Source organism: Mus caroli, chromosome 13 (genome assembly GCF_900094665.2).
Source record: "Mus caroli chromosome 13, CAROLI_EIJ_v1.1, whole genome shotgun sequence".
NCBI classification, from domain to species: Eukaryota; Metazoa; Chordata; class Mammalia; order Rodentia; family Muridae; genus Mus; species Mus caroli.
This window is the reverse complement of record NC_034582.1, coordinates 44,267,388-44,294,491: the sequence shown is the minus strand read 5'-3', so window position 1 is coordinate 44,294,491 and position 27,104 is coordinate 44,267,388. Positions and strand designations below refer to the sequence as shown.

Sequence of the window (27,104 nt, the reverse complement as noted above, 5' to 3'; positions counted from 1 at the left end):
ACTCACTTTGTAGACCAGGCTGGCCTCGAACTCAGAAATCTGCCTGCCTCTGCCTCCCGAGTGCTGGGATTAAAGGCATGCGCCACCACGCCCGGCTCATGTTCAAGTTTTGTCCAGCATAGACACTGTAGGCAGATGGGTGATCATGCAAAGGCCACGCATGACAAGTGCTGGAACCAGATGTCGAGAACAGGATGGTGTAGAATACCATAGGGTACTCTGTAGGGACAGAGGTTCATATGTGAGTATCATCCCATGAGGCTGATGGCACTGAACATGAGGGGACAGAATGGCAGACAGGAACTTGACCCCTCGGGGGAACCAAGATAAGTTTGCTGGAGTCGCAAGCAGGTAGTCATCGGTGTAGACAGGGAAGGGCTGGATGAAGAGAATCGGGGCAAATGATATTAATCCCTTTTTCTTCTAGACCCAGCGCCCTATCCAGACCAGCTGTCCTTGACGGACAAACCTAGTTTCCCAGCTGCTCAGCAGCTCCTGAGCCAGGCAGGCTCCAGCAACCCTCCTGGTGGAGCATCAGCCCCCTTGGCCCCGTCTTCCCCTCCTGTGACTACTGTAATCCCGGCAGCACCAGCCACCAGCACCGTGCCAGAGTCAGCAGCAGGGACTGCCATGCAGGCAGGAGGTCCAGGGACTCATCAAGGACCAGCCAGTGTCCATGAGACCCTCCAGTCACTGGCCGAGACACACTCTACCCAGTGTACTGCCCAGCCCCTTAGTACTGGCCAAGGACCTTGCACCCCAGCTCTGGAAGCCTCTCGCTGCTCCACAGGTCTGGGGGAGCCCATCTCAACCAGGGAGGTCAGCACGCAAGGAGAGCCCCTGCCTGCTTCAGTGCCAGAACCCAGCCCTCCCACTGGGGCCACACAATCTGTACCGGGTCAGCCACCACCCCCACTGCCCATCACAGTGGGGGCTATCAATCTGGCAGCTCCCCAGCTCCCCAGTCCCCCCCTGGGACCTACTGCTCCCCCACCACCCCCCTCAGCCTTGGAATCTGATGGGGAAGGGCCACCCCCTAGGGTGGGCTTCGTGGACAACACCATCAAGAGTCTGGATGAGAAACTTCGGACTCTGCTCTACCAGGAGCACGTGCCCACCTCCTCAGCCTCAGCTGGGACCCCCATGGAGGCAAGCGATAGAGACTTCACCCTGGAGCCCCTGCGAGGAGACCTTCCCTCAGCCTTGAGTGACAAGACCCCAAGCCTCACCCAGCAGACCCAGCCCTCAGTGAGTAGCTCGATTCACCCCAGTACCTACTCCCCGACCATAGCTGGAGGTAGGCAGGCATCCCAGCTATGCAGGGCCTGACTGGCTGTCTTGGTGACATGCCCGCGGTGTATGGCACCAAGCAAATTCAGCTCAGTTGTTCATATGAAGGAGACAGGCCAGGCCAGAGACAGTTCCAGTTATAGAGGTAACAGATCAGTGGTTTAGGAGTTAGTTACAGAGATGCTGATAAGCTGAACTCACAATTCTCCTTTTCTTGTTTTTCTTCTTTCAGTTGGAAAAGTCCGAAACAGCCCCTGCAGGATGGGCCCTGGCCCAGAGGGAACAGGGTGCATCTTCTCCAATGACAGGTAACATCTCAAGATCAAAGTGGTGCAGGCCCATGTCCACTCCACCAGTGGGCACCACTGCAGTTGCCACAGGCCTTCTGGGAACCAGAGCCTTTGTACCCTCATGCTTTCAGGGATGAAATAGCCCATCAAGCGACAGAAGGAACTGCTCTCACAATCCAAAGAGAAAGTCCTGTCAGGGGACGCGAAAGCTAAAATATGGGAGTGGTCTGCTAAGGCCCTGTGAGAAATGTACCTAGGCCCCAGCTCCCTAATGACTGGGCAGCTAAGGGGAGAAAGAGAGAGACCGAGACCCCACTGCTTTCTTCTCTGTGGCCCCAGTAGCTATGCACCTTGAGGGGAACTCTTACTTTACTGAGGTTCATGGGTTTGGTGGAGTGTAGGGTTGTTGGCCTATGTCCACTCTGTCAATGTGCACCACTGCTTGGGGAGGTGGAACTCCAGGGAGTCTGACTGAGCTTACCCCACAACACTCCCTGGGGGGAGGGAGGGAAGTAGGTGCTGGGCTGTAGGGAAGCGCTGAGGTGCCGCTCTGGGGTAGGAAAGTGAAGTCTGTGACATGGGGGAGCCAGAGCTGGCTTGGGGGGGGGAGGTCGGGAGTTCCTGACCCTTGGACACCCAGGCACCCACTGCTGGGAGTTGCAGAAGAGCAGAGAATGGAGTGGTGGTAGGGTGGGCTGTGGGCTGGGGAAAAAGGGGAGCCCTGGCTTGTCTCACAGGGTGATTTTCCTTGGCCTAGGTTTGATGACTGACCATTGTGTCTGGGAGCACACAGAGGCCTTCTGTGGGAGATTAGGCTGCAGCTTTGTAGGCAAAGGCCTTCTTCATGGCTCCCCAGAGCAGATCTTGATGAAAAGAGACAGTCCATTAGTTCTAAACAGTTAGCTGTCATGGCGGAAAATGAATGCATAAAACTATACCCCCTTTTCTCAGGGTGGGCCTGAAATTAAATACCTTTTGCAGGAAGGAATGTCTGGGAAGGGAAGCTTATTGGCTAAGCCCTCCAGGCCTTTAGGTACCTCATTGGCATGGAGAACTCTGTTTTGGGCCTATGTGACCACACTTTTATGTGAGAAGCAGGGAACGTGTTCGAAGTCAGGAGTCTGGCAGGGAGCTGGGAGTCACCTAAGCCTTGGGTGTGTGCCCACTGAGTCTCCTGGTCTCCACCTGCTCTACCTTACCAAACTTCCTGGGATGGTCTTAGGTCCCACAGTAGGGTGTGGAGCGGTCAGAGGATAACATGCATCAGTCGGCTCCCTCCTTTGATCATGAGACTCTTGAGAGTTAAACTTGGATCACCAGGCTTAGTGGCAAGTACCTTAGCCCACTGAGCTATCTCACCAGCCCTTTTTATCTTCTGAGATAGCTGTGTAGCCCAGGCTAACGTTGCCCTTGCATTGATCCCTGCCTCAGCCTTCCTAGTTGCTGAGATCACATGATTCTTCCTGATCCATTATCAAACATTTGAGACTTCATCCTAGGAGTCTGATCTACTTTCTAAGGTGCCGGAGTTCCTCACCAGATTTCGTGGGGATCGGCGGGAGAAGAGTTATGACCCAGCTGGACCTGGCAAGGGTGACTTCCCTGTTGTCCATGACAGCTCTGAACTGCCTTCCCAGTGAGAGGCTCAGTCCAGCTCCACCTGGTGGACCCAAGGGGCAGCTGTGTTGTTGGTTTCTGGGCTAGGGCCCCAAGAGGTTGGAGGCAGCTCTTCAGGTGACCCTAGCCCAGTGCCAGCCTTGAGCTGAGGTCTCCATCCCAGATCTTTTATAAAAGGATAATGAAGCCTCTGTGTCCAAGAAGAGGTGTTTGTTACCTGCAATCACAAACCTATACTTAGAGTTGAGAAGTCATGGCAGGCAATAGAGGGATTGTTCCAAAAGGCTGACTGATGATGCTGATTCAGGTCTAAATGGGTGAATATTTTGTTTGTTTTTTTTGTTTGTTTTTTAAAGACAGGGTTCCTCTGTGTGGCCCTGGCTGTCCTAGAGCTCACTTTGTAGACCAAGCTGGCCTTCAACTTCAAGATCCCCCTGCCTCTGCCTCCAAAGTGCTGGGATTAAAGGCATGCGCCACCACACCTGGCCCCTAACATATGAACTTTATAATGGGCACAGGAATAGACAGAATGCAGTTGGTACTGAGGGCCTGTCACTGGAGGAATGCAAAGATGAGGAAGGGAGATCAAGTGTTGCCTACAAGTGGGGGGCATATAACAGGGATGGGATAGGAATATGAGGTTCCTATATAGAGTAATACAAGGCACACTCATGTGAGTCCGTGTGTCAGTCTGTGGTTTGTCTTGATGTGTGGCAGGCACTCCCTGTCCCCCTCTAAGTAGGGCTGGGATCTGCTCTACAATATCCGCTTAGGTCCTTCTAAAGCCAGAGGCATCGGGGAAAAGGTTTTGGCCACCAGAGTACAGAGTATTCTAAAAAAGGGTAGTCCACCTGACTCATCTTCCCTTCCCCAGGCTTGTGACTGTCTCCCAGGATATGATATCCCCAAGATGCCACAGATAGGGTACCACAGTGCATTCTCAATCTTCAGAGCCCCAGAATGTCACCCCTCCCTGCCCAGTGGCCATACTCCCACTGTGTGGGCCTCTGGGCTGTGAGCCATTCCTCACTATTCTCTCCCCAACTTCAGTAATGCAGTTGTGTTCCTACAGCAGAGTCATCTTCCAGCAACACACTGGGCTGTGACAGTGATGCAGGGCAGGTGGCCTCGGACTCCTCCACAGCACCCAGTGTCCCCCAGGTAAAGGAGGCTCTTGATACACACTTTGCCAGAAGGGAGCAGGGATGCTAACCTCAGCTGGTTCTCACAGAGTCTTCATTTCTATTCCTCCTTCAGGATGCCTCTGGTTCTTCCATCCCCACACACATGGATCCCAAAGATCAGAACAGTAGTGGTCCCAGAGAAACCTTGGCAGCACCCATGCAGAGTGGCCCAGGGTCCTTCACAGTGGGCAGCCCAGCCCAGCTGCGTGGCGCCCGGGACTCCGGGTCTCCTCATAAGCGGCCAGGGCAGCAGGACAACAGTTCTCCGGCCAAAACTGTAGGGCGCTTTTCCGTGGTCAGCACACAGGATGAGTGGACTCTGGCATCACCACACAGCCTGCGGTACTCTGCCCCACCTGATGTCTACCTGGATGAGATCCCCTCTAGCCCTGAGGTGAAGCTGGCAGTGCGGCGGGTACAGACAGCCTCCTCCATCGAGGTTGGCGTTGAGGAACCTGCCTCTAGTGACTCTGGGGATGAACGCCCAAGAAGGAGGACCCAAGTGCAGAAACAGTCCTCCCTGCCGGGTACTGGTGGTGTGGCAAGTGACTTTGTGAAGAAGGCCACTGCCTTCCTGCACAGGTCTTCAAGGGCCGGCTCGCTGGGCCCTGAGACACCCAGTAGGGCAGGTGTGAAGGTCCCTACCATCAGCATCACCTCCTTCCACTCCCAGTCATCCTACATCAGCAGTGACAATGACTCGGAGTTTGAGGACGCAGACATAAAGAAGGAACTGCGCAGTCTGCGGGAAAAGTACGTTTGGGAGGGCATGGCTCACCTAGCCGGAGTGGGGCTCACCCAGTCAGCATAGGGAGGGGATGGTAGGCTACATGGCTGGGGAGGGTTCATCCAGCCAGCCTGGACATAGTCGGGTCTATTGGATGGAGTTTAAATCAAGCCGTGAGGTGTCTACTGGTGGGCTCTAGCCAGGGTGATGGGACAGTGAAGAAGGCCAGTTAACTTCTACCCTCCAAGCTGAGGACCCATCTAGGATGTCTTTGCACTGGGCCAACCATGCTCTGCCACCTGCGTGACTATTGTCACGCAGCTCTCAAGTACGTGCTGGGATTAGGAGACCGGCACCTTCTTCAGGCTGTCTTTCCTCACCTCCTTCCTTCCCTATTGATCGGCCCCTGTCTCTTCCTGTCTCAGAGTCTGTCTCTCTCAGCTGGCCTCTCACTCAGAAAGTACTCATTCTGTCTCTCTATGATCAGGGATTACTAATGCCCTGAGCTGCCCTTCAGGGTGGGAGAGTAGAATTTGACAGGCGAGCTTCTGGTGTGTGGCTCATGAGACCCCCACCAATGGCTGAAGCACAGGGATTTGCTTCAACTGTCTAAATGAGCTAAGCAGCTACAGGTGCCCTGAGAGAGGAGGAGACACTGAGACTGCAAAGCTTCTGCAAGATGTGAGTGGGGGAGGGGGATGATGAAGACTACCAGTCTTGGGGCTCTTAGCAAAGTAGCCCCAAGTGACCATAGTGGAACTTCCATTGAGGTGAGAAAATGGAGGAGGGCACTACTTGAGACCTCCAAACTGACCTGTGCTCTGAATCCTAAAGAAGGAGTCTTGTCTGCTGACCCCAACAGACCCACAGGCAGACAGCCATCCTCTGGAAATATACTTCTGTCTCTCCCTAAGTTTGCAGGGAGAAAATCATTTCCACTTGGTGTTTACTGATTGCTTTGCGTATGTATGAATGAATGTACATACATGTGTGTGTGCACTAGTATGTGCCAGTGTGCATGTAGGCATCCACACCTTTGTGTATGCAAATGAAGAGTTTCAAGAGGTCAAGATCAGGCATCTTATCACTTCCTCTCTCAGTTTAAAAACAGAGTATCTCACTGAACCTGGGGTTCACAAATTTGTCTACACTTTCTGGCCAGGATGCCATAGGTGTACTCCTGTCTCTTCCTCCCCAGTGCTGGAGCTACAGGTGTGAGGTGTGCTGTGGTTACAGGTGTGCTGGGATTACAGTGTGTCAGGATTACAGGCGTGCCAGGGTTACAGGTGTACCAGTGTTTCAGGTATGCCAGGATTACAGATGTGCCAGGATTACAGATGTGCCGGGATTACAGGTGTACCAGGATTACAGGTGTGTCAGGGTTACAGGTATGCCAGAGTTACAGGTGTGCCAGGATTACAGATGTGCCAGGATTACAGATGTGCCAGGGTTACAGGTGTGCCAGGATTACAGGTGTGCTGGGGACCCAAGATCAGATCCTCATGCTTTCATAACAGGCATTTTACACATTAGCTCTTTGATATTTTTTAATTTTTTTAACTAAAGAAACTCTTTTTAAAAAAATTTAGAGAACAAGGCTTAACACCTCTCCTATAATTCCAGTACTCTGGAGGCTAAACTAAAAGGATTGCTAAAGGCTCAAGGCTAGCCTAGGGTGCATATTGAACCCCAAGCCATCCAGGAGTACATAGGGAAATCCCGTCTTAAAACAAAAGATTGGCCACCATTGAAGATGTGGGCAGGAAGTTAGCATTTGTCTTCTCATTTTCAACTGTGAAAAACACCTGTTTTCCCAACATGAGAGACGGAGGAAATAGGCTGAGGCCGCCGTGTCAGGGTGATATCAGGCTCTTAAATACAGTGAAGTTTAGTTTCTACCACAACAGGAGGGTAGCAGGGAAGGTAAGCAAGACCCATAAGGACCTGCATTCTTCCCTTTGCTGTCCTGGAGACTGCCCTGCCCACACCCTGTCCTATCTGCAGTCTACCTGCCTTCTTACCTGTGCCATAACCCTGACAGTAGCCCTCTGTAGTAGATCTAGTGGAAATGTTTATCAGCCACACATCTCACACAGTTGCTAGCCAATTCTCTAAGTCATCTTCCTGCCTTTCATGAGGAAAATAATACACTTTGCCCTAATATGCCCTAATGAACAGAGGTAGACCAGCTGTGCACAGTGCGGCACACCTATGATCCCAGCACTTAGAGGGAGAGCCAGAAGAATCATCAGTACAAGCTCATAGCAAATCTGGGACCAGCCTTGGGTACGTGAGACCCTGTCTGAGAAAGAGAGACAAAAAGTCTTCGTTCCAGGCACCTACTAATTTTCTCTATCTGTGCTGATGCTTTGGGCTTTAATTGTAAGCAGAAGGGCAGACATAGGATAATCCATGCTTCCTTGGGTATTGCAACAATTTAGTGATCATGAATCTGGATGTCTGGAAACTTGACCTATGTGCTCCCACCTGGCTTAGACCGTGCCATTGAAAGCCTGCAGACAAGGCAGCATTCCTTGTGCCGGCACAGCCTGGCTTTTCCCTGAAGGAGAAGCCCACCTGCCCTGCCTCCTCTCTTCTGTTCCAGGCACCTGAAGGAAATCTCGGAGCTACAGAGCCAGCAGAAGCAGGAGATCGAAGCCCTGTACCGACGCTTGGGCAAGCCACTCCCTCCCAATGTGGGGTTCTTCCACACTGCACCTCCTATGGGCCGCAGGAGGAAAACCAGCAAGAGCAAATTGAAGGCTGGCAAGCTGCTGAACCCCTTGGTGCAACAGCTCAAGGTCGTGGCCTCCAGCACAGGTCTGCTGCTTCTGTGGGAGGACCGTACCTGGGCTGAGGAGGGATGGTGCCGAGGGACCCTAAATTAGCCTGAGAGGCTGGCTCTGGGTTGGTGTAATATCTCCAGACCTGGAAGAGTGTGGGTGTTTTCTTTTTCCTGGATCTCCTTATACTGGAGCTAGGAGTCTCTGCAAGGCCAGGGAAACCTCAGGCTTCCATTCTAGTGCTGATGGAAAGGCCTGTGTGAGGATAGGGGCTGCATGGAGCCAGGCCTTGGCCCCGTGTGGAAGGAGGGAGCCACTCCTGGACCACATTGCATCTAGGAAGCCCCAGGGCGTTCCATCCCTGATCCTACATGTAGGATACACCCTGGGATGGAAGTGACTGCTTCCTCTAGCCCTATAACTCAGGCACACATTAGCCCCTGCTTGCTGGGTATCAGGTGGCTAGGGAGAGGATAGAGTGTTCTCCAGGCCTTGTGATAGTGGTACCCAGACCCTGGTGCTGCAGAGCCTGGGCACCAGGCAACACCCTTTGCATGTCAGGGTTCCCTTGAGGCCCCCTAGAGCTGTGGTGCAGGGTGCACTGTAGGGGGAAGGGGGAATCCATGAACCCCAATCTCCAAACATGACAGGTGGGAAGCCACTACTGAATGACCCGCAAGCACTCCCTAATTGTGAACCACTTACACACTGCACAAGTGATGTAAACACAGTGCCAATCCCAAAGCTAAGGGGAAGCTCTGCAGTGATGTGTGCAAAGGACGTGTCACTTTGAGCTCACATCCATTACCTGCCACTTAACTTGCACAACATAGGTCTGGCATGGCACTGGGACTTGGTAAAGGGGGACACTTTTTTTGATTGGCCCCAGCACTTCAGACCAGGAGCTTGTCTGTATACTGGTTTTCTACAAGAGATTCAACTTCCCCAAGGTCACCCAGCAGAGAGCAGGAAGTCAACCCAGCCATACCCTTCCCTGCCCAGTGGCGCCTCATGGTGCCTGTCACCTCTTCTCCCCCCCTCGCCCAGGTCATTTGTCTGACTCCAGCAGAGGCCCTCCCACTAAGGACCCTGCCCACGCCAGCACGCCCCCGGGCACCAAGGCAGTTCAGACCCAGCAGCCCTGCTCCGTTCGGGCCTCTCTGTCCACAGACATCTGCTCCGGTTTAGCCAGTGATGGAGGCGGAGCGCGTGGCCAAGGTGATTTCCAGCTTGCCTGTCTCCAAGCATGTGCCAGCCACGTAGGGCCTCAGAGGTGTCCCAGAAGCACGCCTGTGTGTGTAGAGGGGTCCAGAGCTACAGCTAAGGCTGCTAAGCAGCTTTATAAAAAACAACAGAGGAGAAAATTGTAAAGGTGTAGTCTTTGAATACAAAGAATGGAATTGTCCCGCCATGTAAGCGGCTCAGAGGCAGGCGATGGGTTGCTAAAGTGGACCTCAGGAAGTGGCCATGACCAGGAGGGATCAGCCCGATGACTGGGGAGGGGACGGGGCCTGGCATCTTGCTGTGTTCTGCGATGCCTGTTCCTAGGCCCTGGCTACCCTGCCCTGCCTGCTTCCCACAGCAGAGCCAGACGGTGCTAAACACCGCGTCCTTCCAAAGTCCACGGGACGGCTAGGGGACAAGGGCTCAGCTCTCAGGCTGGGATGTCTGCTCATCACTGCCATGGACGGCAGCAGCTGCTCGATAAGGCGCTTTCCTGTCCTCACCATCTCTGTCCAGAGAAATCATGGTGACCGATAAAGGTGCCCCACCTGCCCCACCCCTCCTCCTCCGGGCCGCTTCTCTTCCTCTCCTACCGTTTGCCTCCTCCCATTCTGTGGTCAGTGGCTTTTGGTGCTTGGGCTGGGCTAGGTGGAGCCACGGATGTTAAGTTACAAGGCTGGTGTGTGGCTGTTGGTGTGGAGGAGGAATCGCAGCAACCTGTACTTGATGAGTGTCTCTCTGTTCTCTTCCCTTTATATTCATTTGCAGGCTGGACGGTTTACCACCCAACGTCTGAGAGAGGGGCCTATAAGTCTAGTAGCAAGCCTCGTGCTCGATTCCTCAGTGGACCCGTATCTGTGTCCATCTGTCTGTATTTGTTCTTTTGTATTTTCCCACCTCCTAGCCCTTGGTTTCTCCCCTCCCCACTCCCACCCCGTCTTCATCACCTCTCATACATTTCATAGGACACCACTCCAACCCCTAAAAGTCACCTCCTCCATGCAGAAGGTGGACCCCCCACAAGCCTCTCCCATTGCACACAGTGTCCATAGTCACCCAGCTCCAGACGGCTGTGTGCATGCTCTTGGCTGCAACCAGGCACCAAAATCATGCGCAACGGCCTACCTACCTCTGCCCCACACATGCCGGCGCATCCCGAACCCCTCCTGTCACCTCATTTAATTTCTTTTCTTCTGTTGGACGTAGTTTTCTTTTCTGTTGCAACTGTGGCCAGTATACATGTCTGCTGTCTCCCAGTTCCAATGACAACAAAAAGATAACCCCAGCCTTCTCCAGAGACCCAGTGTGTCACACATGTACCTGAACTCCCACCACATGCATGTAGCAGACTTACATAGCCCTAATGTCCCTGGGAGGTGTGACTTCTGTGTAGGGCCCAAAGCCCAGCACCCAGCTCTGTCTCCACCCTCTGTCCCATTCCCTGCATGTGGAGATGCTAAGAATTTGCTTCAGGGGTGTCAGGGGAGGGGTGATAGATCAGTGGCCCAGCACTTGCCTAGCATGCAAAAGAAAGGCCCTGGGTCCTTTCTAACCCCTGCACTGCAAAACAAAGAACTTGCTCCAGCTAGGGCTTCCTGGTCCTCAAACTCGTCCTATAGGGAGGGCTAGTCCCCTCTGCCATTTCTCCCTACTCTCTGCTAACTCCAACTCAAAAAGATGAGTAGACACCTTCTCTGGTCCACATAGCTCTTGCATTGGAACCTACATCCTGCCTGGTCCCTGTTCTCTTCCCTCTTAGCTGGAGCCCTCTGCTCCACAGTCTTCAGCTAACCCATATAACATCAGGGATGAAGCCAGTGAGGCAGCTCCTCCAACTTCCGCCAGACTCAAACCCAGTGCCAGTCTCCCTCACAGACCCTGGGACTTGTTTCTAGCACCCAGGAGAGCCCACCTGCTGGGACAGACTCACCCTGGTGCGATTTGTTTTTAACCCTCATAATGATTGGCAGATCAATCCAAAGCTGTGGAGCTTTTAGGTTTTTGGTTTTTTAATAGGGGAAAAAAAAAGGAGCTTTTTGACAATTGGCTTGGAGATACTGGTCTGGGGCACGTGACTTTTTGCTTGTACAATAAAGATACATTGTGCTTGTGGGGACCCCGAGACCATGTCTGTGGTAGGGACTATTGCCCTTCCCCATTCCTTGCATCCAAGGCACACAGTGGGCCATCCTTCTCCAGGTGCACATGGCTCTGTGCAAGTACCGGGGGCTTCTTGACATCTTCTTCTCTGTTCAGTCATCTGCTCATTTGTGGCACGGTGACATCTGGCTTGCAGCGCGTCTCTCTAACTTCTGGTCAGTTGTTGAGTCAAGGATGAGAAGGACTGGGAGAGCTTCCCCCTGCCAGCCTCATTCTGAGCCCTGCTTGCCTGAGGCCTCTCCTGCTGTGCCTTGTGGGCACACAACTCACATGAGGATGGTCCCCAGGTGTGACAGCACCTGGAGTTCTGGGTACATCCTGTCCCCAGGGCAGAGCACATGGTAATTTGTCACAGTGATCACAGTCATGGCTCTGAGAGCCGCTTTTGTGTCTCAGGTCATGTTTTTAAATGGTGTTCATGGTTTTGCTGTGAGTTATTGGCCTGAGATTATATATATATATGTATGTATACATATATATATATATATATATATATATATATATATATATATATGTACATACATACATACATACATACATACATTGAGGAGAGGGGACCAGAAGGAAGGAACATCTGAGCAGGCTTGGCCAGGTAGTTTCAGGTGTTTCTGTGCTGCCCACAGTGGTTTGCTGGTTCATAGCCTGGCCTACCAAACCACATTGGATTGCCTCAGCATTCTATGGCCCCTACATGTTCTCAAGGGGCCTCCAGGCAGAGCCCAGATGAGTCCCTACTCTGGTCCCTCTCATAGTGATTCATAGTAGGGAGAGTCCTGTGCTAGCTCACTCTATGGACACGAAGACCCAAAAAGGCCCTTTTATCCCACATGCTGCTGACCTCTGAGTTTTAGGGATCCAGGCCTCTCACTAAGATGTCCATTTGTCTGTCTGTGTGATGGTTTCTGGATAACCTGTAGAGTGTCCTCAAGAGGAGATGTGAGTCCTGTGAGGATTGAGCCTGGAGTGTGGGGGAGAGCAGTGCTCCCTGAGCGTGGGAAGACAAGTGGCAGAAAGAGGGAGCCTGGCCAAGAGCCTGAGAGGAGAGAGGGACTTTTGGGGCAGAGTTGCAGGCAGCTGCTAAGACGCTCAGACTATGCCTACCTCTGTGAAACTGCATGATTGGGGATGACCATCATCGACCTAGAGGGTATCCGTTCACAGCTTTAGTGTGTGATGTCCCAGCTTCCTAGAGACAGGAGGCTCTAGGAACACAAAATATTCTTTAAACTTTAAGTACAGAAATATCTGAGTTTCATGGAAGCCCAGAGAAGGAAAAAGAGCCCCAAAGAGCAGGTTGAGCTCAGGTCACTGGGTGAGCTGGAAGACCTGCCTCTGGTGGAGCCAGGCAGAGCAATAGAGGACTCCCAAGACAGGTTTGAACCTGAGGCAAGAGGCAGGTGGAGATAGGCCATGAGTAGAGAGACCTTGTCTTAGTCAGTGTTCTACTGCTGTGAAGAGACACTGTGACCACAGAAGTTCTTATAAAATAAAACATTTGATTAGGGCTTGCTTAGAGTTTCAGAGCTATCCTCATGGCAGGGAGCATAGAGGCACACAGGCAGACACAGGCACACAGGCAGGAGAAGTAGCTGAGAGTTCTATCTCTGGATCTCCAGTGTTCTGCCTGAATTTAGGCCAGAAGAGGGCACCAGACCTCATTATAGATGGTTGTGAGCCACCATGTGGTTGCTGGGATTTGTACTCAAAATCTCTGGAAGAGTAGACAGTGTTCTTAACCACTGAGCCATCTCTCCAGCCCTCCACCTCCCTATCTATCTATCTATCTATCTATCTATCTATCTATCTATCTATCTATCTATCTATCTGGCTTGTGCTTTTGAAACCCCAAAGCCTATTATCTGTGACACATCTACTCCAACAAACCACACCTCCTAATCCTTCTCAAGTAGTGCCACTCCCTGATGACTAAGCATTCAGACATATGAGCCTACAGGGATCATGCATATTCAGACCACCACAAGCCTCCAGGCAGAGTGAATCCTAAATGGTTCCCTTCTCCCAGTCTGGGCAGGGTCCTGGCAGGCCCCATGACACACTTCCTTGTTCATGTCTGTGAAACCCAAGGCCACACTTGGGCTTCTGTAGTTGAGAAACCATGGGTACAGTCTACTTCTCTTGTGTCTGACCCATGCTCAGGCAGGCATGGTCACATCGAGTTTCTTGCTGTGGCTTAAGAAACATGAGATCTCATGATGTATCATTTGCCTTGAGTCTGGTTCCGGGACCCTCTTAAGCCCTCTGCCCTCTTCCTCTTTGGATTGTTCCCATCTCTTACTAGTGATAAGAGAGAATCCAGTGAGGTCCCCAACGGGGAACAAGAGGGACCGACCGCATCCACACTCCATAGCCTAGGCTTACCACTGAGGTCTGTGAATGCAGACATGTTAGCTCCAGGCTCTGTAAGACCCAGTGATGTACATCTCAAAGCCAACTGAGCTATCCTGCACTGAACCAAGGCATCCTGTTTCTGAGTTGATCCTTCGTGGGTAGCTTTTATTTTCTCTGCTTGAGAATAAGATTGTCCCTTATAGAAACAGCTCTGGGAGATTTTTGCTTTTGACATCAGAGTATGGTGGAGGTGGAGGTGGAGGTGGAGGGCTAGTGGTCTGTAGTTAGAACTAGCCTGTGGGAGGTTGGGATGGGGCTAAGCCATCTGGGCTAGCTATAGGAGATGCTGGATGGGAGCTACTTGGCACCAGGAGGGCTGACTCCCTGAGGAGGACTGTTCTTGTGAACCTCATCAATATTTGAGATGCAGAGAACAGATGTGAGGATTTGCTCCAGGCTGCAGCCACTCTAAGTATCTGTCATAGTCTTCCACTCTGAGCTTCACATCGCCATGCTTGGGAAATCCTTGTTGCCAGCCAAGTTTCTGAGATGGTGGCTATAGACTGTAGAGAAGATGTGCTGTCAACTCACCAGTGATGCATAACCATCTCGTTATGCAGAGACCTTACCTCACTGCAGGGACACAAGTAGGGTATCTAAGGGAACCAGGATGGGACTGGTTGAAACCATCCTGCCTCTGGCTGGCTTGATAACTCACTTAGTGCCATCCTGAGTAGCAGGAGCCCGCCAGTAACTATCCTGGCACAGTGGGTGTGGGGGCCAACTTTGTTCCTCAGATGCCCCAGGCAGAGGTGGTGTCCCTGGTAGACTGAGAGCCATGTAGGAATATGCAGGACTGTTGACATGGTACTGGATACTCCCCTGAGACTCTGCATCAGTACAGAGAGCAGTGTGGCCTTAGCATTAACACAGAATGACAAACACGACTGATTTGTCTAGAGCCTGGTGCTGTATACCCTGGTCATCTGGGGCCAGTCCAGGAGGGATATGGAGGATGGGAACTAATGACCCTGATCACCTGAGTCTGGTGACAGCCATGGCCAGTCCATAGGAAGGACTGAGTCACGCATCCACAGCCCCTTTTCCTCCAAAAGTAAACTGATATTCCCTCTCTGCAACACAAGTTATCTTCCCAATCCCTCCTCTCTATCTCCCTTCTTTCTATTTGAAAATTGAATTATTTGACAAAACACCTCATTCCCCCACACACACACACTGTAGCCTTAGAGACCATATAGAATAAACTCAAAGTCCATTGCAGCTGTACTTCAGGTTCAATGCACACATCTTGGGCTTCATGACCTCTGGCCAAGGGGTGGCCAGCACTTATGCCCTATCCCTCAGGGTAAAAGTATCAGCCCTTCTAGAACAGTTATAAGTGTTCTGATTTCCCAAACCTCTAGACTGGCTGACTTGTGAGCCAGTGCCGTGTGTGAGACCACTCCCTCCCTGGGGGGTATGTTTAGGATTGGGGGGATCCAAGGGCTGGAGTACAGACCTGCTATGCTAGTATGGCTTTGCCAAGTGACCTTGGGGAAGTCTGAGCTCTTCCTTGCCAGTTATAGCTCCTAGAGTAAGCCATAGGTTAAGACAGAATGGCAGCACCTACTCTAGCCCATGCTGGCCCTGGGCTCCTGGGTTACTCCATTTCTCTAGACACTGTATGCTGTCTACCTGACCCTGTAACGGGCTCAGGGCAGTGGGGCTAGGCTTGCTTAGTGGTGGTCCAATAAAGATGTTTCTCATTCCTCTGGGGAAAGTGAATCAACAGAAAAGAGGCATAGTGTCTCCTAAATCCATATCAACCCCAAGACAGATTCTAATATCCCTGCTAGGTGCCCCTGTCTGACCTGGTCCAAGGCAGCCATCTGGGATCCAGAATTGGCCTCAGACCTGCAAAACAATGTATCTTTTTGCACTTGGAAAACCTCTGGTGGCTTTGGTGGCCAGCCCAGGCTGAGCCTGGCTCCATTCAGGGACCCCTTGGCTGACTTTCAGTGGGTTCCCCTGCCTCAACCCGTGGGGCTCCTAAAGGCCTGGTGTTTGAAATGCAAGTAGTGTGATTTGCAACTTTTTTCTTTTTTTTTTCTTTTTTTGGTTTGGTTTTCTGTTTTTTCCTTTTTTTTTCCTTCTCTTTTTCTGGAATATGCTTTTAGAGACAAAACACTTCCCCCTGAAGCTTGGAGGCTCGCCCTGGCACCTCTGCCTCCTCAGCGAAGCCCATGAGAAGCCTGCACACGAACTCTGGGGATGTCACCCCGTTCTCCCAGGCCAGGCTGGCCTCCCTCTCCGACTGCTGCCTGTGTCTGTCCCCCTGCACACTGATGACTTTTGCTTACATGTGGTAGCGTGATCAATGTGTGCTGTTCTGCCTAACCCTGTGGTCTTGTGTCCTTTGTTCTTCCCTTACAGGGTCAGCCCTGAAGCGTCTCTGCCTAGGCAAAGAACACAGCAGTAGTAATTATCTGGGTTTTTTTTTTTTAACCTCCTTTGTCCCCTCTCATCGCATGGGCTTTGTTGTGGCTAGCGCGCATCAGGGCCTCCCACAAAAGTGTGGCCTGCTTTGCCCCTGACCCACAGGGCTCTGCTTTGCTTCTGCCTGTCTGGATAACTGCTCCCTCCCAGTTCCTCTTTGTGTCTCCATGGCTCCTACAATTTGTGCTATCTTGCCAGTCATCTCTTATTAGGCCTGTCCTTCTCCACAATGTCCATATATTGCCATTTATTAATTGGGTCCTTTTCTAAAACCTTAGGCATCAGTGTTTCTTTGAAGTGCTAACGATGAATGCTTCCCCAAGGAGGGATACCAAGGCCCCTCACACACACCCCTTTGCTCTCCCTTGTCTGTTTATTTTTAATTCTCCCACCCCTGTTTTTTGTTTTTGTTTTTGGTTTCTGGCTGAAAATGTCATATAGCGATAGCTGTCTGTTGAGTCTCATCACTAACGTGTAGTCCTTCACCTGTTCCTTCCTGTCACTGGCCACTAAAGCTCACTACATTTTGGAACAGCTTGTTTGAAGAGATGGTCATTAGCTGTTTAGGGTTTTTTGTTTTTTTGATGTTTTTTGAGGGGTGTATAAACATTTTAAATTGGCTTATTCAAAATTGCTAAGTGGAATTATGTGCATTGGGAAGGAAGGAGGGGAGGAGGCAGTTCAACAAGTCCTGTGTTGGCCATAAAACAGTCTCTCAGTGAAGCAGCCAAGCTCTCTGGTCTGGATACCAGGTCCCAGCTCCCTGCCTCCCAGTATCACCTAGCTATGACTTGGATGGTGTAGAGTCTGCCCAAGGGACTCTGGGTATGATTTCTTTCATTACCACCATCCCAAATGCTCTAAGAAAAGGCACCATTTCCTCACCTTGAGTTCCAAACTGCTAAGCAATCGAAAGGCACAAGAACACAATGAACAGTCTGTCCAGGGTGTGCCAGAAGGCTGGTGGCAGTGCTCATCTATTGAGCATTCTGAAAAGTAGCCTAAGAACCTGACCCTGTCCCTGGGATGCCAGTGCCCATGTGTGTCAGGCTGTGCCCACACGTCTGGCTATGGGTAGCCTGAGCTATCCATGCTCTCACATGTGAATCTAATGGGATATGCGGTGGTGGGCCTAGGGTAGACTCTTAATGGAGACTGCCAACTGTTCAGGGTCCTCTTCCCTGGCCTAGCTTAAAAAACAAGTATTGCCTGCCTGGCACAGCCCTGTCACCCATAGCCTACAGGGTGCCTCATGGTGTCTAATACCTGGGAGCAAAGCCCTCTGATGCAGACCGCCTCTTGAAGCAAGGTGTTGCTTGGCCAGAGTAGGCCGTTAATTGTCCCAGCCATCATGTGAGAATGACTGCGGTCAGCCTGTCAGTGGTGCTAGGTGAGTGTGTGGCGTCACCAATCCTGGCCTATATGACTCCCCAGGGTCTTCCACCAGCAGCCTGGCCCCAGGCCCTGAGCCAGGTCCCCAGCCCACCCTGCACGTCCAGGCGCAGGTGAACAACAGCAACAACAAGAAAGGCACCTTCACGGATGACCTGCACAAGCTGGTGGACGAGTGGACAACGAAGACCGTGGGGGCAGCACAAGTGAAGCCCACGCTCAACCAGCTGAAGCAGACGCAGAAGCTGCACGACATGGAGGCCTTGGGAGATGCTCGGGCTGTGAGTGAGCACGGGCACTGACTCTACCGGGAGGGATATGGTAGTATAGGCATGGCGGCTAGGGCCAGGAGCCATTGCCAGAATCCTGGATGCCAGATGGCAAATTCTGCTAAATGCTCTGCTTTCAAGGTCAGGGTCCATCTTGTCCAAAAAGAACTAGGCCTTTGCCCCTGTGATAGTTAGGAGGCAAGAGTGACTTCCTGTGGTCCTTGTGACCAGAAGGGGACAAGTTCAGTCTGTGACTCTAGAACTCAGGTACTCCTGAATCCCTGAACTAGGTAGCCCAAAGTCTGTCTACATCCTCAGTGTAGACAAACACATCTCCATCTGCATCATGGTCATCTGTCTCCAGGCTGGATTGCAGGTGTTGGCACATAATAAGATTTTGGCAGAGCTAGCTGTAGGAGTGTCCCCACGTTTCCAGCTTTCTAGAGGAATGTGTGGGAAATTGGTGTCATTTCTACTTTAAATGATTGGTGAATTCATGGGTGAATCCATCTGGGCTGAAGGATCATGTGGATGTTGTTTTCTGTGTGGAAAACATTCCTCTGTGAACTTCTACTTTGAAACTTTTTGAACACACATGGAGTTGGAGGTCTGCCGTGAATATCGTGTGCCTGAGCCTGCACTGTAGGAGTTGCTGGTAGAACTCAGCAGGCATCTACTCTTCTTTTGGAGAAGGCTGGCCTTAGGAGTCCTCTCTCTTTTCCAGTTCTAACACCATTTGGGTGTTCTATCTTATCTTGACAGTTTTGTTAAATTTTGTTTCCCTCTTAATTGCTACCTTGTCCCTAAATTCGCCCAGACTTTCAACTCAGCTACCATGTAACTTTAAAATCAGTTACACTTGGAGCAGTGTGATAGATCCCTGCTATGTGTTATTTCCGTATTGATGATTTCTGACTCCCCAGTTCTCTCTGAGTGTCTGTCCTTCCTTCCCTTCCTGCCCTTTTTCCTTCTCTCTTAAGGTTTTGTTAATTTCGTTGGCCATTTTAAGAAACTATGTTACCTTTGATAGTATTCTTTGTTGTGTATCTCATTCATTTCTAACTTAGTGTTTCTGCCTCTGGCTTCACCATTCTCTTGGTAGAGTGTTTATGAGGATGCTGGGTTGGGTTCCCAGCACTAGAATAAGAAATAAAAACTTAAGCTGGCTAGGCCACTGATTCTAGCATTTCAAATTCTTGCAGATGACCCAAGTTCAGCCCTCAGCACCAACATCTGGAGGCTCACATAGCTTATAACTCTAGCTCCAGAATACCCAGGGCCCTCTTCTGGCTCTCCTGGACACCTGCACAGATGCACATACATATAGACACACACATACATACACACAAATACAAGTTTAAAAAAGCGTACAGTTCTCTGCCAAACTTGCCAATGCTATATCTTATTTACATCGCATCTTCTGGTTTTCTGTTCTTTTCCCCTCCACTTCACTTCTTGTATTCCCTTGAGAGATTTTAACATTGTGCGAAGGACATTGGAAAGAAAAATCATTTGTAAAAATAATTTGAGATTTTTTTTTTATTGTCTTGACTTGCCTTTGATTTGTTTTTAACAGGGCTCTTCTATAAAGTGCCTAGTTGGATTGACTTAGCTTTTCATTATTGATTTGTGGGAGTCTGTTATATCTGTTTTGTCTTCTGTTACTCATATTCACCTTATCCCTCTACCGTGTGTGGGGGGTGGGGTGGGGGGGTGTGTACTGTGAGTATTAGCCTGCTTGTATGTGAAAATGTATACGGAGGCCAAATATCAACATGTAGTGTTTTCTCCATCTCTCCCCACCTTACATTTTTGGAGACAAGGTCTCTTTCCCTGAGTGGGGTGTTCACCAATTAGCTAGACTGTGTGGCCAGTGAGCTACAGGAATCCACCTGTCTCTGCCCCTCCCCACACTCGTGCCGCATACCAGGCTGTAGGTGCTGGGAATCTGAACTCTGGCCCTCTCGTTTATGCACGGGGCTGTTACAGACACTTTTGTACTTTCTCAGAGTTGAGTGTAAAGTAGAAAAGGTTAAATTTGGTTGGTTTTTTTTTTTTTCTATTTTAGCTGTTGTATGAGCATCTACAGTTGGTGCCTTACTCCAGCTTTGTTAAGCTTGTTGTTTACAGGGATAGAACATCCTGCTAAATGTGCTTGTTCAGCCATTCCTGTGGGTTTCTGTAGACATAAGCTTGTCATTTGTAGATATGCAGTTTTCTTTCCTTGTCTCATCTTGGCTGGGCCCCCTTGTTGTATTGACCAGTAGCATGAAGGAGCCTTGAGGGAAGGCCTCTGTAGGTATGGCTTCTGGCTCCATAGAGGCCTTCACTGCTGAGCATGCCTCTGTAAAAGGGTTGTGGGGTTTGGGGGTGTCCATCCTGCTTTGTATGGTGAACACCAGCTGTCGTTCTATGTAGTCTATATGTTTGTGGTGCTGAGGAGAGAAGCCAGGGCCTCATCTGTGTTAGGCAAGTGCTTGCCAGGGAACTCCAGGATAGCCTTTCTAGTGGGGCTTATCCTGGAGTGAGATAGAATCGAAGCCCACTGGACTGTGATGTTAAATCTTTTATAGTAACTGTCTTCAGTTTTCCAAATGTTTTGTTTAGGATGTTGTCGGCTGCTGCCAGTTCTTGATCTCTCTTGCTGTAGTCATATCCAGTTCTGTCTTTAGAAGTCGACTCCTTCTCTGGCCTCTAAGGCCAAAGTGCCTGAGAAACCAGAGGCCTGTCCCAGGGTTCCTGCCTCCCAGGCCATTGTAGTTGTATCATGTTATGAGACCATCAAACCAGATGCCATGGTATCAGCTGAGTGGAAATATGTAGGTCATGTAGGTCACTCCTTTGCCCTCCCACACCCTGCACATTCTGCTCCCAACATACTCTGGCTGGTAGACAGCTGGAGCTAAACCTCTATGTAGTGAACAGGGGAGGGAGGGCAGCCATTTCCCACACAAATGCTTGGACTACACAAGGAGACAGACTGACTGCAGCCTTCTTTGCCTTCCTTTTTGTTTCTGTGTCTCATAGACATCTGTGCCTCGAGCAGCAGTGGGGACATCGTGTCTGGCCCCGGCCCCTGGCCCTCTGTCCACCACAGCCACTCCTGGAGCCACCCCAGCCCTGCCTGTGCCCATACCAGGTACTGTCCACTCCAACCTCTCAGGCCCTCCTTGTACACTGCCTCTGTGTCAGTATGGAGGCCTGCTCCCTGTTCCTGTGTCCTGGGGACCCTGGGTGGCCTCAGGAAACCCAGAAGGGTCTTGGAGCAGTCAGAGCCCCACTCAGGTCCCTGTGTTCCCAGTGTTTCTACAGCCACCTGTTATCAGCACGCCAGGCCCCCGGCTGCACATCACGTAGCCTCCTGCCCTGCCCCTGGCCAAATGGAACACTCTGAAGCGTGTAGAAGAACCCAGTTGTGGTTTGGCCTCCTCATGGCTCCTCCACATGGGCACAAGGCACAGAGCCCCAGCCCAGGGGGCATGAGAGGGCAGCAAGACACTTCCCCTGCTGCCTCAGACCCTGTCACTCTTAGGTTCCTGCAGTCTACACAGGCAGTCCTCACACCCACGGCCTGCCCTTGTTAGAGGATTAGAACCTTGTCATCCCCTGCAGCAGCTCAGTGCCTTGAATCCCAGCTTTTCTGTTTCCATGATGGAAATACATGTTTTAAAAGGCCATTCATCCACAAAAGCGGATTCCATTACAGTTGGCATGCGTGTGGCTGTCTCCACTGTGTTATGTTGTAGAGGTGGGAATGGGGTACAGATATAAAGTCGGTAACTAGTTAGAATGTAAAAGCCTTCTATACAGAAACAAAGGGAACACTGACAATGTGACCTGCAAATGCTGGTTAGGTCCAGCTCAGTCCTTGATAGAGCAAGGTCACCCTGGGTGTCTTCAGTAACAGAGCCACCACGAGGTTTACCTGAAGTTGTTCTCCCTGTGAGGAGTGTCACCAGCTTTGTTGAGCCATGAGGATCCTGCCAGGCGAATACCCTGATAGCCAGCAGGCTGTTGTAAGCACCATGCAGACAAACATGACCTTCCAGCTCAGGGGTCCCACTCACTCTCTTCCTCTTTTCCATGGTTTTCAGAGGCCTGTGCTCTGCCCACCCCACCCTGAAAATTCCTCTCCAGGCCATCCTCAGGCCAGCCTACTGAGGGGCGGAGCATTTCTGGAGGTTTCCATGACACTTGTCCTGGGGGGGAGCGGGGAGATGAAAACTCCCTGACCCCCTCTGGGTGAATATTTTCTGCCTCCAGTTGGAGGGTGGGCTGCCTGGGGTGACCCCGCTGTGAACTGTACAGATCAGATGTACCCAGGAGAACCAGCTAGATTATTTCGGTTTAAATACACTACTCCATCAATTCAGTCAGAATTGAATTTCCAGGGGACAGCAGAGGCTTTTCCCTGGCCGCAATGCTGCAATAAGAGATTTCTGTTCTCTGTGTCTTAGTCTGAACACCACACAGGCCCACTCAGTAAAGCAGAGCCTACGTCGTCTTGCTCCTCTTGTGCCCAAGTCCTTTCCTCCTGTGACAATGCTAGTGGCATGGGATCCCTAAGAGTCTGTATGTGTGAAGGAGAAAAATAAACGTTTGCTTGAAAATACTGTGAAATGGCAGCTTTTGTTCTTGCCCCCTACTTACATCAAAGCCAAGCTGACTGGCCTTGTAGAAGATAGTTCTGGGCGGCCCAAGTGGGCCTGGCCTGGCCTCTGCTTGGAGCCACTAGCCATGTGTCCTGCCTGTACCCCAGAGAACGGGACTCAGGACGCTGGGAGATGAGAGGAAATCCTCTGCTGGGGTTGCTGGTCACTCAGCACTGGTACTTCTGGGAGTGGCCCAGACCCACTGTCACCAGGCTGTTAGTTGTAACCTGGCATTGCAACCTACTCTGCCATCTGTTGGCTGCTCTGCAAGCCACTACGCAGCAGGCATTGCTTTCAGAAGTGCAGGTAGAAAGGGCGAACCTTGCAGAAGGCAGCCTGCATTTCCAATCCCACCAGAGCTGGCACTGGATCCTAGAAAACCCAGGTTGTATAAGTCATAAGAACTCCTGCCCCCCTCCGCCATGGCTTGAGGGGCTTTTCTTTCAGGCTCTTGAGCTTTGTTGAGTAGAGTTGGGCAGGGGCCAGCCTAGCTCATATGAGAGGCACTGGCCTTCCTAAGAAGCCAGTTATGAAAGATGCTGGTTTAGGGAGAGGACTTGTCCTGTGGTAGTTCAGCAAACCCTTTGGGAACTGCCTTATATGTGTGCACTGTAGACCTTGTCCAGGCAACATGAGACCCTTCCTGCTAGAGGTGCTGTCTCAAGATATAGCACTGGGCTTGCTGCCTCTGTTCAGACCCTTATCTTGGCACTGGTGCTAAGCAGAAGCAGAAATTGAGACACTGTTTTCTCCCAGGGCTCCAAGGCCAGCTTAATCCAGAATGGTCCAGTGGGACAGGGTTGAGACCTTGTCTCTCTGGGCTTATGTGGTCATCACTGAGTGTCTGGCTGTTCTTAGAAGATATCCAGGTGGCAGTCAGCCCAGCTCTGTGCAGAGAACAGGGCTGACTGTACAGTGCACAGCCACCTCCTGGCATGGCTCTGACCCCACCCTTCTTCCTTTGCTATAGAAGCCAGGTGCCCAGGCAGGGCTGTGTGCACAGGCACCAGGGCCCAGCCTTAGGTGAGAGGCCAGTGCCTCAGAGGTCTGTAGTGAGCTGTGGCCATTTTGTTTTCTAGATCCTGAGAGTGAAAAGCCTGACTGAGCCGGCCCCCACGCCAGGCCCACACTTCATCATCCAGGAGAAGAAGCGGCAGACCCCAGGGCAGCCACTCCTCTAGTCCATTCACGATGTTTTGTAACCACTTTCTAACCATTTTTTTATTCACAATTGGAAACACAAATGTAATGCAAGAATAAAGCATATTTTGGGGGAGACAGGACTTTGGTATTTCAAACTTCCTCCTTTCCAGTGGTCCTCTGGGCAAGCAGGGGCTAGATGTGAAGAGTTGGAGAGGGGTCAGTCAGCCCGTTCTCTGCAAATCCCTGGAGGCTCCTCACACACAGCTGACACAGCTCCATGGCACTTTGTCTTTTCTCTGGCCTAAGGAGACCAAAGTCATCTGCCCCCATCAAAGGGAGAGCATCATGGAGGTCTGAAAGTGAGCCTCCTTTTCAGAACCTGTGGATGCCATCAGGAAAGAAACCAGCCAGCATGGGATCTGAAATCCTCTTGGGGTGGAGGACAGGACCAGCAGAGCTACACTTCCCCATGATGGAGTATGTCAAAAGTTCACATAGAAAGGAAACCAGGCAGGGAAGATGGCTCAGTAAAATGCTTGACCCAAGTTCAATCCTCAAAACCTAAGAAACCTAAGAAAAGTCAGGTATGGTGGCCCACATTTGTAATTACAGTGGTGTAGAGAAGAAATAGATCCCTAGAACTCTCTGGACAGCCAGCCTAAGCCTACTTGGAGAGTTCTAATCCAGAGAGAGGTAAGCAGGCCTAGAGAAATGGCTCAGTGGGTAACATGTTCACTCGTGTAAGCTTATATACCAGAGTGCAGATGCCTGATGCTTGCTGGTCATCTGGTCGACCTGAAATATGGAACTGTAGGTTCAGTGAGAGACCTGTCTAAACAAAGTGGAGAGCCATAGAGACAGAAAGCCAGGAGTTGGCCTCTGACACCACAAGTGCACCATCACACATGCACACACACACAAGTACACACACACACAAGAAGTAAAGATAGCAGCTCAGGAGCCACTTTATGGGTCTCCTTGCCCTTGTGAATCATCTGCTGATATGGTCCACACAGGCAAAGGGAACAGAGATGATGGGGGTGGGGTGGAAGCCCTCTGAGTACATACGGTGAATGATGGTACCAGAACCAGCTGCAGGGAGTCAAATCAACTTAGGATGATTCGAGGCTTATATAATTTTGGGGGACTGTGGGTAGGAACATCCAGGATGGGCAAAGGTCATTGGCTGAAGGCTTAGAGAACCAAAATGCCTCATTAGAATGAAGATCCACTTCAAGAACCTCAGGTGCTAGATGAATGGGTTCTTATCAGGATAAAGGAAGTTGATCTTGTAATCTAACTAAGGCTTGACATTACACAGCTGATGGGGGGTGGGGGTGTTGAACTACCCAGACAAGGACAGAGAAGGAGAAGCCCTGCCAATGAAAGGAGTCCTCCATATTGTGCTGAGCCCCAGAAGGCCGTCCCGTTAATGGTAAACTTCAACCTTAATTAGCAGAGTTTTCCTATAACACATGACCTTGTTCTCTGGCCTCCACACACATGCATACATGTGTATGTGCACCCTCTGAGTTGCCTTGACAGGAAAACATGCTGTGGAAATAATTTACACAGCCCATCCCTGCCCCCAGGAGTGGGTCTGTCTGAGACAGCTCCTAGGGTTTTGAACATCAAAACATGGCAAAGCTGGGTCTGGGTGATTTTAGTCTCTAGTTGCAGTTCAATGTGTCTCCAGCTGAGCATGGGAGATGTTCCCAACACCTAAATGTTGTCATCACTAGAGGTCATCTCAAGATCTCACATCTATCATGACCAAGTACTCAGCCCTTGAGATTTAAAGTATGCCTTGGAGATCTAGCTCATTCTCTAGGACTCAGGAAAAGCTAGATTTACAGAGCTTCACATTTCCTCTAGATCCTCAGCAGCCGAGGATATGAGAGTCTACATCTGTTTCAGGCATATGGGTAACTTGGTGTCTTAGGGTTTCTGCTGTGAACAGACACCATGACCAAAGTTACTCTTATAACGACAACATTTAACTGGGGCTGGTTTACAGGTTCAGAGGTTCAGTCCATCCTCATCAAGGTAGGGACATGGCCACATCTAGGCAGGCATGATGCATGAGGAGCTGAGAGTTCTACATCTTCATCTGAAAGCTGCTAGGAGAAGACTGACTTCCAGGCAGCTAGGACTAGGGTCTTAAAGCCCACACCCACAATGACACACTTCCTCCAACAACCACACCTCCTAATAAAGCCACTCCCTGGGCTAAGCATATACAAACCACACTTGGTGTCCCAGACTAGGAGTCCAGCCTTGACTTACAGGAAACAAAGGCAAATGGTGCCTTAATCATTCAGGGATGCCATGGGAAATACCACAGACTAGTTATCTCGCCTGTGAACTACTCACAGGGACTGGGGCATCCAAGACCAAGTACCTACAGACACAGTGGGTTAAATTGTAGCACTTCTCTCTTGATCTACAGAGATGGAGCACATGCAGTCCCTCCCCACAGAATCATAGACTACATGGAACCATGAATAGAGGTTACCCATCAGACCAGCTGCATAAGGATCTGTTGGCCAGACAAGGTGCCGAGGGCTACAGAAGTCATTTTAGAACTCAAGGCTGTGAGACCATAGGAAAAGGGGATCAGAGAACAGACAAGATCAGAATCAAATAGCAAATAGACTTAGACCTAACCATAGTGATGGCTACATTTTATAATGGTATATAAATGGTCTGATCTGTTTAAAGAAATTATCAGGTTAGAGTTAATAAACAGCAAGATTCAAATATTTGTTTATAAAAATATTTAAGAAAGACACAGGCCAAGGTAAAAGGTGGACATGGCCATATCATCCCAATGAAAAGGAGTGGAAGTAGCTCTAATAATGGACTTTAAAGGCACACCAAAATAAAAGGTGGTCACAGGTATACCATGCTAACACTAACCATAAGGAGGTATGGGTGGGTAGCATAACATCAACACATTTTTCATGGTAACACTTATTGCCAATTAAGAACCATTTTACAATGACAAAGGGGTCAGCCCACCAAGTTCCAACTGTTGGTGTGGACAAAAGACAACACTCTGAAATATGTGAGCAAAACTGACAAACTGCAGAGAGAAATCCATGAAAGTCCTTTTAGTATTCGTCTTAGTCATGAACATGACAAGAAGATGGCAGCCACTACCATCAAGACTCTGGCCCGGTGTCTGATGCTGGCTGACAACCTTTATTTTACCTTCCCCTTACTTCCTCTTGCACTGTCTGGGAAGTCTGAGAGGATGGCATGGCTGTTTTTTACATTGGTAGTAGCAAAAACATCACATCAAACTCTGAAGACCCCCCACCTCCATGTCTTCAACCTGCCCTGCTCTGACCACCCCAAAAGCCCTGGCCAGTCATTTCTCCCTGTTCTGTCCATTTTGGACCTACTTAGAAGGCCATCCTGTGTCTGGGGAATGACCAGCAGTCACTGAGACTATAAAAGACTTGAGCTCAACTACTGATCTTAAATACAAAGGCCTTGTAGGTACTTCTAGAATGTTCCATCTGC

At 50.5% G+C, this 27,104-nt stretch overlaps 1 protein-coding gene across 7 annotated transcripts in view; it reads left to right on the top strand.

Annotated features, from left to right (window-relative positions):
- The window catches only part of Wnk2 (WNK lysine deficient protein kinase 2), a 107,713-nt gene extending 83,997 nt beyond the window's left edge, over positions 1–23,716 (top strand). The window contains exons 20-30 of one of the 7 annotated variants that reach the window (XM_021180037.1): positions 428–1,248; positions 1,523–1,598; positions 4,270–4,358; positions 4,455–5,134; positions 7,714–7,928; positions 8,939–9,109; positions 9,884–9,982; positions 16,058–16,102; positions 17,555–17,793; positions 20,809–20,920; positions 23,513–23,708. In XM_021180037.1, coding sequence (XP_021035696.1) covers positions 428–1,248; positions 1,523–1,598; positions 4,270–4,358; positions 4,455–5,134; positions 7,714–7,928; positions 8,939–9,109; positions 9,884–9,982; positions 16,058–16,102; positions 17,555–17,793; positions 20,809–20,920; positions 23,513–23,538 — 2,573 coding nt within the window. In that variant the 3' untranslated portion in view covers positions 23,539–23,708. Of the gene's footprint in view, positions 1–427; positions 1,249–1,522; positions 1,599–4,269; positions 4,359–4,454; positions 5,135–7,713; positions 7,929–8,938; positions 9,110–9,883; positions 9,983–16,057; positions 16,103–17,554; positions 17,794–20,808; positions 22,407–23,512 lie in introns of those variants that run through there. The other 6 variants (XM_029468367.1, XM_029468366.1, XM_021180036.1 and 3 more) reach the window with 6 other exon arrangements.
- The last annotated feature ends 3,388 nt before the right edge of the window (positions 23,717–27,104 follow it).